Raw genomic sequence first — 14506 nt, 5'->3', positions numbered from 1 at the left:
GTCTGAGAAATTTAATTTCTATCGCCACGGAGCGCCGGAACCCTGTCTGGGAGGGCGCTGCCGGGCCTGGGCGTGTCTCCTCGAGTTCGAGTCGGCGTGAGAAACGGCACGGGGTGGAGGGAAGCTGCAAGGACGTCGATTCCCGTGGCCCAGCGTGCGGGGCGAAGGTGAGGGCGGGTGTCTGCAACCACCTGTGTCTGCAAGGCCAGGGGCGGTGACCGCTCTGGTCTGGGGCCTAGAGAGAGGGCCTGGCCTTGGGCACCTACTGTGCGCCAGGCACCGCGCTAGACGCCAGGGTGCCCGGCAGCTCTGGGATCCCGCTGCAGGACGCTCGGCCGTGCTAGCGGCCCTGGCGTGTCCGCCTCGTGCTGACAAACCACACTGACTGTGACAGTCGTTGCAGCGTGACCCAGGCCTCCCCGTCGCCAGGGAAACGAAGGGAAGCCTGCAGGTGTCAGAGGCCTGGCCCGCAGGGACAGGGTGTCCCAGCCCGGAGAACTCCCACGCGCCAGGCGGCTCTCCGATGCCAGGTCCCACAGCAGGGCTCGGTCCCTGTGGGCACAGCCTCGGCCCAGCAGCGCCAGGCAGCCTCCCCGCCGCCGGGCTGCCCCGACCCCGCCCAGCCCCGTCCAGGCACTGCAGGCCCTCCTCCCCGGACACGAGCTCCGGCCGCCAGCACCTGGGGCTTGCCTGGGGGGTCTGTGGACTGTAACGACTGGGGCAAGGGCGGAAGGAGAGGGCTGCGTCGCCGAAACTCTCCTCGGAACTTCCCAAGGAGCTGGGGAATACTGACACGAATTAAATCCAATGAAACATTCATTTAATCAAACTTTAAAGTGCCCCAAATATTTGCTGTTTGGTTCACGTTTGTGTAGCTGACGGAGCAGAATTGAGACGGTCCTGCCAGTGTTCACGCAGTCGAATCTCGCAGGAGTTTCTCCTGTGCAAAGTGCACGACTCCCTACGTGGGAATGATCTAGAATGCACCCCGGGGGAGCGTGCAGCCACCAGGCGTCCTGGCCGGCGGGCACGGGAGGGACACAGGTGGCTTCCATCTCCCGCTTGGGTTTTTCGCTTATTTTGTTGTTTTTCGACCCATGTTCCTGGCGCTTCCGGAGCTTTTCCTAAACCTGCATGGAGGACCTAACTCGGGGTCACGTGGAGGAGGGGAGCCGGCGTTCCACGCAGGTGCCATGTCCTGGTGACAACCGTGCCCCCAGCCGGGTTCTTTTTTTCAGTATATTATGGGGGTACAAATGTTAAGGTTACGTATATTGCCCATCCCCCCCGCCCCCTCGAGTCAGAGCTTGAAGCGTGTCCATCCCCCAGACGGTGCACACTGCACTCATCGTGTATGTATATACCCACCCCCTCCCCCCACCTGCCCGACACCCCAGCCTGGTATTTAGGGCCCGCAGCCTCCCAGGCTGCCTCCTCTCCCCGCCCCCGCCCGCACGCCCCCTCCCATCCTCCCAGACGCCCCCCACCTTGTCAGGCAGAGTTCCGGGGAAAACCCCCAGGGATGCTCGTTAAGATCTGGAGCGCACCTGGCCCCCGGAGCGCCCGCCCCGGCCCGGGCAGGCAGCTGGGTCATGAGCGCCGGCCGGGAGAGGCGATGCAGGTGGCTGGAGCAGCAGCTGAAAAGCAGCCCTCGCCGCCCAGCGGAAGCCCTGCCGCCGCCCTGACTGCCCAGTGGCCTGTTCCTCTGCCTCCAACCAGAGCTCGGACACACAGAGATAAACGGGGGTTCTTTTCATAGCTACCCTGACTTCCTCAGAGGCCCCATTGGGAGGAAACCCACCTAAAGCCTCAGTGCGTTGTGAGGCTCAGTCCCGCCGACGGTCGGACCCGCCCAGGTGAGCCCTGCTCTGTCTGAAGAGCTGCTGTCTCCAGCTCCCTGCCCGTCCCGCCGGCTGTGGGCGCAGAGAAGCAGCGTGGTGTCCTCAGCCGCCTCTGCTGACCTTGACCAAGAGCGCCTGGAGCCTGGCGGGGTGTGGGTCAGGGCGTCCCCGAGCAGGGCCTCCCGCAGCCCCCATGGCCCTCAGGGCCCGCTCTGCCCGTCCTAGGCTGTCCTCCCCCACGGAGGGGAGGGAGCCCAGACTCGAGCGGTTGCCCAGGTGGGGGGCGCGGAATCCTCCAAAGCCCCCCCACTCAGCTCTCCTCGCCTGCACACGGACGGCCCCCCAGAGCCTCCAGGGCACGTGGCCCCCACATTCCCGAGGAGCCCCCCACACTCAGGGGGACTCGGGGGCCTGGGTCCCAGGGCCGGCAGGGCGCAGTGGGGGCCGAGCAATTTCAGCAAATTCTCCTTCTCTCCCCTCCGCAAAGCGGGGTCTGGCCGTGGGGAGTTGGGCCCCCCGTCCTGCCCTGAGCAATGAGCCTCAGGACTGGGGTGGGAGGGCGGCCGCAGAACGTGGTTTAGGGGGAGCTTGCAATGTTTCTCTGTGACGTCTGAAACGTCACGCCGCTGCACCCACATCCGTCGCCCGGTGCTTATCGCTCCGCGAGAGGGCGCCTTCGCCGAGAGTCACATTTGTCCTGTGTGTGATGCCCCCTCCCCGCCGGCCTGCTGGCTGGCGTCTTTCTCTCATCCTCTCCGTTTCTCTTTCATCGTCCAGCGGCACTGAGGAAGCGCAAGGTGCCCCTCGGGCCTGACCCGGCCGTTTCCAATCCGGCCGCTCCGCAGTGGCGGCACCTGCGGCCGTTTTCTCTCCCTCCCCCCACCCTCCCGCAGGCGGCAGGCATGGGCACAGCTGTGCGGCCTGCGCTCGGTCACGCTGGAGCCTGGCGCAGCCCGCAGGAGCCGGCTGGGTTGGGTCACTGAACGCCCGGCTCTGCGCTTCGCTCTGGAGGGTTTGGGGGGCACACCTGTCAGGGCCCCCAGGCCCCAGTAGAAGAGTAGCAAGAGTGAATGGGGTGCCCGGGCTTTGCTGGCGTTCCGGGATACACAGACCCCCGAGCCAGCCTGCCTCCCTCCACTGCCCGAGCCCCCCGCGTGGGCAGCTTGCGGGGAAGGGCGAGGGGGAGCCAGTCCCCTCTGTGAGCTGGTGACTGTCCCCCAGCCTGATCTCGTTAGGGCATTTGAGCAGCCTGAGTTTGATGTTTTCGTAAATCCTGAGAATCTCAAAAGGCTTGTGATCGCGAGGAAATAGTTTAGACCCTTCCCATCGGCCCGAGGGATGATCAGTCTTCATGCCAGTTATCGAGAGTAAGATGGCAAGGGCTAATAATTCCTGCAGCCTGAAGCACTTAAAAAAACTAAAGGCTGCTACAGTGCATGGTTGCAGAACAGAAATCCAAACACCCCAAGTTCAGTGAACCCTCAGAAACAAGCATTCCAAGGTCAGCGGGCACAGCCCCAGACGTCAGACAGTGCAAAACCTTTAAATTTCCCCCACGTCTCACGGCAGACTGTCAGCCCCCCCCAGCAGGCCTGGACTGCGCCTGGCGACGCCTGACGTCAGCAGCTGGGGACAGCCAGGCGCGCTCTGGGCCCCCTGGTCTCTGCGTGATGGCCCCGTGGCCCCGGCAGCCCACGGTCTTGGCTCAGCTCAGGAACCCGTGGTCCTGACGGTGCCCTGCACCTTAGCGGGTTCCGGGCCTGTGTCGACCCTCAGAGCCTTTCGAGCATCTGACATAAGCCACAGCCCCTGTCCCGCAAGTGTCCGTCTCTGCATTTAGTCGGCACCTCGCAAACAATTTTCAGGGAGCCGCGCAGCCCTCCCTGGGCGCCGAGCTCAGCAAACCTGTGACCGTTTGCCTTGAGCTGAGCCCCGGCCCTGCCCTGCCCTGGCCGGCACCTGACCGCTGTCCTTTCCCCCACAGAGGTGGTCCAGCTCAGCCTCGCCCCCGAGGACAGGGTCAGCGTGACCACGGTGACCGTGGGGCTGAGCGTGGTGCTGACCTGCGCCATCCGCGGGGACCTGAGGCCGCCGATCGTCTGGAAGCGCAACGGGCTCACCCTGAACTTCATGGACTTGGAGGACATCAACGTAAGTCGCCCGGGACTGGCCCGGACTCGGGGGCGCCGCTGGGCACCCTGTGCTCGCCGCAGGTGGCCATGGCAGGGCGGGGGGGGGGGGGGTCTGGTTTCACTTCCCACGTTGGGTGCCGCCTCCGCCGGTTGTCGGTCTGGAGGTGGCAGAAAGTCCCACGGCGGCAGGTGACCTTCAGCCTGGTAGCCATGGGTGGGGCTAAGGACAGGTGGGCGGGGCAGGAGGCCTGTGATTGGCGTCTGCGTTTGCGAAGGCCGGGAGGTGGCGCTGAGAAGGGGCTGCAGGGAGGGGCGTGGGCTCCCCACACGCACAGAGAGGGGCCACGCCAAGCAGGGGACGCAACTGGTCAGGGGTCTGAGGCAGCGGCCCCGGGCCCTGATGCCAGCACGGTGTGGACGGTTGGGCGTGGGGGAAGGGGTGGTCCCCGGGAAGGCAGAGGTGAGCTGCAGGGCTGGGTCAGGAGGGCAGGTGCCAGGTGAGAAGGGGGGAAAGCAGGTCAGGCCAGAGGGGCCCTGCCCTGGGCACCTTCCTTGCTGGGTGAGGGAGGAGGGTTGACGAGTTACGCTCTGCATGGAAGAGAGCGGCTGAGCTCGTGGGGCTAACGTGGCCATCGGGGGGACTTTGCTCTCCGAGGAACCAGGCAGCCTGGGTTGGGGTCCCAGCGTCACCTGCATCGGCTTTGTGACGTTGAGTGATTTCTTAACCTGCTGATCCTCGATGAATCGATCTGTAAGAAAAGCAGCCTTAGTAGCACTTCTCTCTGATCGGACATGAAGAAGTGGAATAGTTAAAGAGGAATAGTTAAAGCACTGGTCTGGGTTTGGCACAAGCCATGATGTGGCTTCCCAGAAGCTCATGTGAGAAGACAGAGTGATGCCACCCGTGCAGTGAGCTGCAGGGACAGCTGGCAGGTCTCGGGCTGCAGTCACAGGAATATGATCTTCAGGACGGGACAGCTGGTCCACAGTGGGATGTTTGCCCCGGGGAAGCAAGGCCTGTGGGGTGAGCAGTCAGTTCCTGCAGACATCTCGAGCATGGTGGGTCGGGGGCTGGGGCAGAGGGAGCTGACCTGGGCTGAGTGGCCCAATGTGTTGGGCCAGCAGAGAGGACCAAGGTGCACCCCAAAAGGAGGCCAATCAGGGCTCCCTAGATGGAACAGCATTGCGGCCATCAAACCTGCCCCACAATGGAGCAAACCATCAAAGGAGGCAGTGAGCTCCCCGTCCCTAAAGGCATACAAGCTCAAGCAGGAACTTTGATCCACACGAGGCAGCTAAACCCCATGACCTTGAAGCTCCGTTCCAACTCCGAGACCTTTGTCAGGAGAGGGGCCCAGCATGAAATGCTGCGGGAACCACCGGGGTCGGGACCCTGATACCGTCTGGTCCTTTGGCTGCACTCTGGGGGGTCGTGGGGGAGCAGTGGGAAGAGGGGGCCACTCTGGAGGCTCCACCCTGGGCAGAGCTGGCGGAAGTACCCCTCCCCCACTGCCGTCACACGGGCAGTGTAGCTTCTTTGTGGCCTGCCCACGCGGGGAACACGGACGGGACCCTGGACGTCATGAGTGTCGGCTCGGCACAACCCTGGCGGGCGCCGGGTGGCAGAGTCCGCCTGGCCGGGGGTAGCCAGGGCCTGCCTGAGAGCTCAGCAAGGAAAGGCGGTTCCCATCTGTGAAGACTGGGCTGTGTGCGGGCGTGTTGGGGTGCACGCGTCCACGTGTGCAAAAGCTGTCGAGGCGGGGTGCCGGCCTTTAAACACGTGTGGCCGGGCGTGACCGACTCAGCCCCGGGACGGGCCGCCTGCGTCTGTCGGAGCCCGCGCCCGCTCTCCTTGTGCTCGGTGTAAAGACGTGAGAAGCGAACGCAGAGGCAAAACCCCTCCTCACGCGCTTGCCGCCCGCTAATTAGGTGACTCTGGGTGTTCCTCCCTCCCTGCAATGTGCTGCCAGCGCGGCTGCATGTCCACCTCCCACGACCGGGCCGGCAATTCGGGTGAAGGCAGGGGTGGCCGGGGATGCACGGCTCCGCGTGAGCTCCCAGGACGCACCTGCTGCTCGCGGGGAGTCGGCAGACGCACAAGCGGGGAGGAGGGCCCGTGCCCTGCAGACACCCCCGGCGAGGGTGCAGGGCCGCGCCCGCCCCACGGCGTCCTCCCCTGGTGCATGCAACACACAAACTACGCGTGAAACACGCGCGCCTGCCCCCGCCTTGGGGAGGAGGCAGCACAGTCTGCTGGTGCCGGGCGGGGGCTCTGGGGTCAAAGTCTCCAATGACTGAGAAATCTTAGGAAGTTGCCGTTGAGTAACCTTGACCTGAGCCTCAGTTTCCTCCTCTGTGCAATGGGAATAAGTAATAGCACCTACCTCGTAGGGTTACAGTAAAGATTAAATGAGAAGATACATATAAGTTCTTAGTATATACTATTCCATAAATGCTAACTGTTACCACTCTCATGATCATTATTCCTATCAATAGCATTGCTATCATTAATAGCATTACTTCTGCTGCTGCTGAACCACATTCAACATCGTGCAGCCTGAGTCCCCAACAAGAAGGCAGCCGTAGCCCAGCCGAGCAGATGTGACCCTGGAGCACCCCTGCTGCCTGTAGTCGGGGACAGGGTGACGCCGTCCGGGTCAGCCTCGACTCCTCCAGGGGGAGAGGCGCAGACCGGCCACCCCCAGAGCAGCCCCGGGTGAGCTGCTGAACTTCTCTGGGCCCACAGAGACATGGAGATCCGATGCCCCCCCCCTCGCGCGCCCCCCACAGAAGTTTCAGGCAGAACGTGTGTGCAGAGCGCCCAGCTCGGTGCATGGCGCACGGTAGGCGTTCCTAAGTGGCAGCCCCACGTGGGGGACCCTAGGAGGAGACGGGGGGGGGGGAGAAAGGCTAGAGCCAGGACATCGGGGTGCACGGGGCATTTGGAAGCACGGACTGGTCAGGAGCGGCAGGAGGGCAGCGCTGACAGAGCAGAGACCCGGGCTGGCGGGGTCCCCGGCGTCCTCAGCCGGAGACATCTGGGTGCCCACGCTGGCCCGCTGCAGCGACAGGTGCAGCACGACCACGGGCGTCGTGGGGAGTGACGGGCAGACGCGGGGCGCCGAGCCACCTTCAAAACCCGCGGCGGGGGGACGGCAGAGCACGGAGAGGTGCGTGCGGGCCCCTGTCTTTGTCGTTCGTACGAGACATCTTGATTGGCAACAAAATATTAATCACTTTTTCGCCGCTCTCTTAATGAGAAGCTTTCATGGGCAGCAAAATATTAATTTGCCTTGTCTTATCTGTTGAGAATTCTGTTAATGAACTCGGTCGCGGAGCTATTACAGAGTGCCGTCCTGATGACACATGTAATTAAACTCTTCGGACTTGCAAACATCAAGGATGCCTTGAGCGTCGGAGTAATATCTGATCAGAAAGCAAATGTTCCTCAGAGCCAGGCGAGGAGGAGCCGCTCGGTTCCACGGTGGCCGTCAGCGCGGAGTCACGCGTGCTCGTGGCCGCACTCGTCCACGCAGCGTGCGTGGGGGACCGGCCTTTGGGCGGATCCGCTTACTGAGTGCCAGAGAGTCACAGGTCCTGCACCGCGGCACAGAGCAAGACACTGTCCCCAGCCTCCCGCGGGGGGGGGGGGGTGGGCCACAAACAGCTGCACGTGGGCGTCTGCCCGGGGCTGCGGCCGACGGGGGTAAGACAGGAGTGCGCGGGGCCGGGCGGGGCCGGAGCACGCAGAATGTGGAGGGCCTTGAATGCCAAGGTGAAGACTCGTGGCCGTTGCCCCGTGTGCAGTGAGGAGCCACGGGTTTTGTTTGGGGGTGACGTGGTCAGACGTGGGTCCTGCAGGAGCCCTGAGCCCCTCCCAGCCGGAGCGTAAACATGCACCCCAGGGGGATCCCAAGTAACGAGGGGAGCCCCGCTGGTGGTGGTGTTGGGGTCCTCCCGGGCGCTCATTTCCCCAGCGGCACGTCCACGGCAGAGCAGCCCCAGCCGCCGTGGCTCCCAGCCTGGCTGCCCTCCACGGGCAGGGCTCAACTCGCAGCACCTTCGCCTCCCTCACGTCGTCGGGAAGTTCCACCTAGACCTCGTGTGCCTCCTGGGGGTACCCAAGTGGCAGGAGGCTCCAGCTCCACCCAGCCCGGCTCGCAGCGGAGCAGAGACTAGGACTGGGGCTCGCAGTGCAGAGCCCAGAGCGGGCGCCCCACGCCCTCGCAGTCAGCAGCCCAGCAGCCGCCCACCTCCCGGCAGGAGGCCTCTGCATTACGATGCCGCCTCCTGTTTGTGTGATGAGAAATCGATAGTTTCTGCTCACGCTTGCGTTCCCCAGAGCTAACAAAGTGCAGCTCTAATTTGTTTACTTCCCGGCTGTCGGTTTCTCTGCCAGAGCGGCCGTGGGTCTGGATGTGCTTCTGACCGGGCCCTGAGCCCCCCTCACACCCCAGCCCTGGGGGAACTGCAGCCCCCAGGCCCCAGCCCGGAAGCCGAGCAGGGACGGCACCAGCGGCACCTGTGTTCTGCACGACCGGGCCACCTGTGCTTGGGCTGCAGACGAGGAGGCTTCACCCCCGGCAGGGCCCCTCCCTGGCAAGCTCCCCCTGCAACCCCCATCTCCCGGAGCTCCGGTCTAGGCTTCGGGGCTGGGTGGGCCCCTCTCGGAGGCAGATCCGTGCATCCTCTCCCTGCCCAGCCCCGGGCCAGGTGTTCTGGAGTCGGCGCTGCCTCCCTTTGTGCAGAAACGAGACCTGCAAACCCATTCTGGGCCTCGGCCCCTGGTGCTCGAAGCACCTTGCCCGCACAGCAGCAGCTCGGGGAGAGGTGAAGGGACTGTCCCCAAACCCAGTCTGCACGTCCTGCCTCAACGCCGTCACCTGCTGTCCCTCTCGTAACTGTCTTCCTCACTGCCCGTTATAAACCCGCAGGCCAGGGGCCCACCCAGGAGGGCGGAAGAAATAGGGACAGGACATCCGAAAGCCACAGGCGGCCACTGTCTGAATCATTGTGAGTGTCATCACCATGGATACTAGGCAATCCCACACATGGCGCCAGGCTCTGTGCTGGTCAGTCCATAGGTCAGTTGATAGGCATCATCCCTTCTCTTACCCCAACTCCAGGCCAGTGAGGTTCAGTAGCCCAGAGGACTCCAGGAACATGCCCGGGGCCAGCGGCGGCCTGCACTCCCCAGCCAGGGCTCCCCGCGTTTCCTGCTCTTGGAGACACGGTGCCTGGCACCTGGCATGGCCAGGGCTTCGCTCCAGGCTGCTGTGCTGCCTCCTACACCTGCGGGTCCCGGGCCCCCATGGACGTGTCCGCTCGGACGTGGGACTGCGTGTGCTTGGAGCCCACGTGGAAAGGGAGTGGCACAGCCTGAGACCGGCACGTGGCAGTGTCTGGCCAGGACATTCTCAGGGAGAGGAGACATTTTTCTTTTTTTCTCTTTCTCCTCTTTTTCTCTTTTTCAAGACAAGAGTCTCACTCTGTCACCTGGGCTAGAGTGCCATGGCGTCAGCCTAGCTCACAGCAACCTCAACCTCCTGAGCTCAACCGATCCTCCTGCCTCAGCCTCCCAAGTGGCTGGAACTACAGGCATGCGCCACCATGCCCGGCTCATTTTTTCTATATATTTTTAGTTGGCCAATTAATTTATTTTTATTTTTTAGTAGGGACGGGGGTCTTGCTCTTGCTCAGGCTGGTTTCAAACTCTTAACCTTGAGCGATCCGCCCATCTCGGCCTCCCAGAGTGCTAGGATTACAGGCATGAGCCACAGCACCCAGCTGAGCAGACATTTTTCTGTTGTATTTTTCTTTAAAAAAATAAAAAACAACAAACTAAGTATATTTCAAATGACTTGAAAGGGCCACTCTGTTTGTTTTTGGGTCTTTTTCTCTGAATCTCGCTATTTGGGGCTTTCAGATGTCGGTGGGCAGAGTGCAGTGATAAAAGCAGAAAAAGAAAACCCATTAGGAGGAAGTATTCGCGCTGGTGTTTGAAGGATGTGTTAAGGTTCACTTTTTTTCCCCACGCCTAAATGCTGTAAAACGGGGAACAAATAATTCTAATGAAGCATATGCTCTCAGCGCGCTCTTCTTTGCAAGTGAGTTATTAAAAACACCAGAAGAAAATGATTTAGGAGCTCATGACTCATTTAATTTTTATTGTCTTTCTATGAACCAGTCATGAATCCATTGTAAAAGGATGAGAGGCGTTTGATTAGCATGGAGAGCTGTTTGCACCGTGGTTGTGGGTTCTGCATTAGAATAATCTCATTAAGTGCTTGGGTACGTTTTGTTTTAAAATCTTGGAAAACTCTGCGCTTCAAGCAGTGAAAAGCCTTGGCCGGCTCTCTCCAGCTTCTGCCGAAGCCCTGGTTGCATCTGAATGTCTGGTTCTTTTGAGCTGTGGATGAGCTCACACCACTTGGGGCATTGTCCAGAGCTCGGCAAGATGTGGGGGCCTGTGGCCTGCCAGCATGTGGCACTTTGGGGGTGACACTGTCCCCTAAATATCTCCTCTGGCCTTTGCTTTCTTGGCCTCCCTCCCCTCTTAGCCCTGGCTTCAGGGTTCGGCTTGCGCTGTGACCACTTCCAGCCCCATCTCAAGGTGCAGGGTCCCTCAGGAAGGTTCTGACTCGGCCTCTAGACCCCAGATGCAGAGCCCGGGAACTCCCACAGCGCTTCCTCCTCCCTGAGCCTCCTGCCTCCCTACAGAGGCCCAGCCGGTCCAGGAGGCCGACCAGTGTCTCTCTTGGCCCCCACAGATCGGCGCCCACCCCTCCCAGGGGCTCTCAGCCCACTGAGTGAGGATGAGGGAGGCGCCGGGGGGCCCTGCACCCCCGCCCAGCCATGCCCAAGCTCTGCCCTGCCTGGCAGGGACCTCACATGCAGCCTGTTTGTAGGCTTTGACGCAACAACGCTGCAGCGAGCCTGCCTGCACTCACCTCCGCACATGTGTGCGGGGAGATCTCAGATGAGCTCGAGCTCTGGGAAGCCGCACGTTTTCAGTTTCGATGGAAATTGCCAAGTCTCCCTCCAGAAAGGCTGCACCTGCCTACACCCTCGCCCACAGGGCATGAGACAGGAGAACGTTTCCTAACTGAGACTGTTCTCGGCCCCTGAAATGAGCCATAGGAGGACAGTCACACTCATCCTCCCCGGAGTGTCGCGAGGACGGTGGTTGCTGTCCGGCCGTGGGTGTGGCCCAGGTCGGAGTCGGGAGCAGGCGTCCTTGGTGCGGCCCTCCCAGCCTGGGGATTCACGGTCCGAGTGCCCCGGCAGCAGGGGGAGGGTTGCAGGTTTCCCAGCGGCAGGTGTGGGCTGGCCCGGGGCTGCAGGTGGCTGCTGCAGTGCCGTCTAGCGCCCGAGCCCCTCTCGGCCGGTGGCCGGGCCAGGTTGGTGGGGCAAGCACCCACAGCCCCGATCCGAGGCTCAGGCCTGCACTCGCCCCGTTGCTGCCACCCATGCCACGTGACACTCTGCAGTCCCGGCCAGCCAAGGGGTATCTGCCCTCTGACCTCTGAGGATGGGCCAGGTGAGGGCTCAGAGCCGTGTCCCACACGAGCCTTCTGCGGCAGGGGCCTGTGTGCGCCCAGGCGCTCCGGTTTGGCCCTAGATGTGCCATCTCAGCGTCCGCACAACTGGGTCAGACCCCCCGCCCCCGTCTGAGTTATACGGCCAGCAGTAGGGTTAGAGCAGTCCACACGAGATCGCCCTCGCTCTGACATCAGTCGCAAGTCGGGGGGTTCCCAGAACCACCCCCAGTTTGGGTGATTAGCTGGAAGGGCCCACAGAACTCACCTCACGCCGCGGTGCTCCCAGCGAGGGTGCGTACAGCAGATGGAAGTCGGCCGAGGGAACGAGCCGCAGGGCGGGGACCGGGACGGTCCAACCATGGAGCCCCTGTTGTCCCCAGCAGAGTCCGGACTTGTCACTTCCCAGCATGGATTTCCCGGAGCATTGACCTCAGCCAGGCCTCGGAGTCCAGAGTTTGTCCTGGAGCTGTAGTGCTTGACCTTTAGTCCCCCCACCCCGCCCCGCTCAGCAGGCAGAGCCGACATCCCGTGGCCCAGAGTCGCCAGGCACGTAGGGACCCCGTGAGACGTGACGCATGCTCCAGGGCCTGGAGATTTCCTCCCAGCAGCTGAGGCCGAGGCCGGACCTCCCTCTGGTGGCGTCAGTTCTTCGCCGTCCTCCTTCCAGGGCTCCCCAGGAGGCGCGCATGTGGCTGAAGCACCTCCATTCACACAGCGTTCTCTGAGCTCCAGGAGCCACGCGACACGCTGGGACACGCAGCACACAGAAGGGGAGGTGCCTCCCCTGTGGCGCTCACAGGCATGGGGGAGGCTGAGCACACGGGCCGGCAGACGCACACGTCCGCCCGGGACACATGTGCCCTGAAGCCTGCAGAAGGCAGGGCTGTCCCCACGGTGGCTGCTCTCGTGCCCCTGACCCCCTCCTGGCCCCAGCCTGCAGTGGGCGGCACAGCCCGCTCTGGCCGCTCACGCTGAGCGGGGCTGTCCACGGCAGCCCTCCCTGGGGGTCCGTCGGCTCCTGCAGGGTGGCTGCCAGTTGCAGAGGCTCCTGTTCTGAAGGGGACTCTGAGCAGGAGGACTGCACTTCAGGTCTCTGCAGAGTGGCAGCCCTGTCCTCTGAGCGAACAGCACGGGAGCCCGGTGTCGGTCAGGGTGGTCAGCGGTGGAGAGCCAGTGGGTTGCTACATGTGTGTGTGCAGGCTCATGGTGCATGTGTGCGTGTGCATGTTTGTGTGTGCTCGTCAATATGTGTACATGCTCATGTGTGCTGCATGTGTCCACATGGATGTTTGTGCATACTCATCAATACGTGTGCATGCTCATGTGTACTACATGTGTCCACATGAATGTGTGTGCTCATCAATACGTGTACATGCTCATGTGTACTACATGTGTCCACATGAATGTGTGTGCTCATCAATACGTGTACATGCTCATGTGTACTGCGTGTGCCCATCTGGATGTTTGTGCGTGCTCATCAATACATGTACATGCTCATGTGTACTGCATGTGTCCATCTGGATGTTTGTGTGTGCTTGTCAATACGTGTACATGGTCATGTGTACTGCATGTGTCCATCTGGATGTTTGTGTGTGCTCCTCAATACCTGTGCATGCTCGTGTGTTCTGCATGTGTCCATCTGGATGTATGTGCTCCTCAATACCTGTGCATGCTCATGCGTTCTGCATGTGTCCACGTGGGTGTGTGTGTTGTTCGCTGATGCGTGCATTTGGGCCCAGCGTGGTCGGGACGATGGCCGTGGTGCTCGTGGGAGCACAGGCGTCCCTGAGGACGGCCGTCACTGAGCCGGTGCACGTCACTCAGTGTTTGGGCCACGGCATTCAGCCGCGTGTGCGGGGGTGCCGTGGTTGGGGACATCCCAGGGGCCAGATTGGAACCACTGCAGGCAGAGTCCTCCCTCCACTCCCTCCTCCCCAGAGAGCCGGTGCTCCTGAGAAGGGAAAGCCGGAAACGCTGTGGACGAACGTTTCTAAGCTGAGTTTCAGGTTGGGACATGGAGAGTATCATCAACCTAAACGCTAACACCGCTCTGGAGTCCTATGTTTGATGTCTAGTCACTAAACACTCAGCATCGTGGCTCATTTCCGTGTTACCGGCACCTGACTCTCATGAATCACCGTGACAACGTCCCCATCTCATCTCCGAGTAGCCCTTGTTCAGTGCTCGAGTCTCATTTAGATACTTTCTTTGTCAAGGGCAGATACGTAGAAAATAGCTTTTTTAAAGGCTATCTTAATTTTACCACATCTAAAGGTAAAATTGTCTCTTTCCCCAAAACGGATGTGCCCCAACGCAAAGCGTGGTCTGATCCGGGTCTGTGTGTTTCCGTAAGGAACCTCGACCTCCCGATTCGTTTCTGTGCGTCAGAGCAAGGAAGGGCCGCCGTGAGGGGCGGCGCGGGCCGGGCACGCATCCATAGCGGAACGGACGCAGCTCGGGGGACGTTCCCGAGAGGGCGGATGGCAGGCTTAGGTTTCTGTGGCTTCTTATAAATCACTTCTAAAGTCATTTTCTCACGTCCAGTGAGGAGCATTTGACTTCCGTAGCTAGCATTCGTTTCTAGGAAACGATACGCACCTCGTTGTGTAACGGGGACGTTGTTCTGTCTGTCTCAGAGCTGGTTCTCCCCGGAGCCCGAGCCCGCGGCGGCAGCGTGCTGGGCGCTGGCAGAGCCACAACGCCCCGGCAGCCCCTGGTGTCCCCGGGGGACAGACGCACCCCCCTCGGCCCCTGAGCGATGGCCCGGGGTCGTCTCTGCCCCCGGGAGCCGGGCTGGCTCTGGGCGAGCAGGAAAACACAGAGGCCGGACCACCTTGTTGGCGGCGCGGCACAGCGGCCGTCGCAGCTGGGGGTCCGCGAGTGCTTCTCTTTCCGTCTCCGCCTGCTGCTCCGAGCGGGGCCACCTCTCGGTCCATTCCAGCCACCCTGGCCGAGTGGTGCAGGGCAGCCGCCAGTCCCTGCGAGGGCAGGT

The 14506-nt window shown here is 61.9% G+C and overlaps 1 protein-coding gene across 1 annotated transcript in view; it reads left to right on the top strand.

Moving 5' to 3' along the window:
• Positions 1 to 14506, top strand: part of FSTL4 (follistatin like 4) — a 316540-nt gene that overhangs the window by 261714 nt on the left and 40320 nt on the right. Inside the window, exon 7 of the mRNA XM_075996042.1 lies at positions 3826 to 3992. Within this exon, the coding sequence (XP_075852157.1) occupies positions 3826 to 3992 (167 nt within the window). The remainder of the gene's footprint in view (positions 1 to 3825; positions 3993 to 14506) is intronic.

This window comes from Microcebus murinus, chromosome 21, assembly GCF_040939455.1.
Source record: "Microcebus murinus isolate Inina chromosome 21, M.murinus_Inina_mat1.0, whole genome shotgun sequence".
Lineage (NCBI taxonomy): Eukaryota > Metazoa > Chordata > Mammalia > Primates > Cheirogaleidae > Microcebus > Microcebus murinus.
The sequence above is the reverse complement of the archived record's forward strand: the minus strand, read 5'-3'. Positions and strand labels throughout refer to the sequence as shown.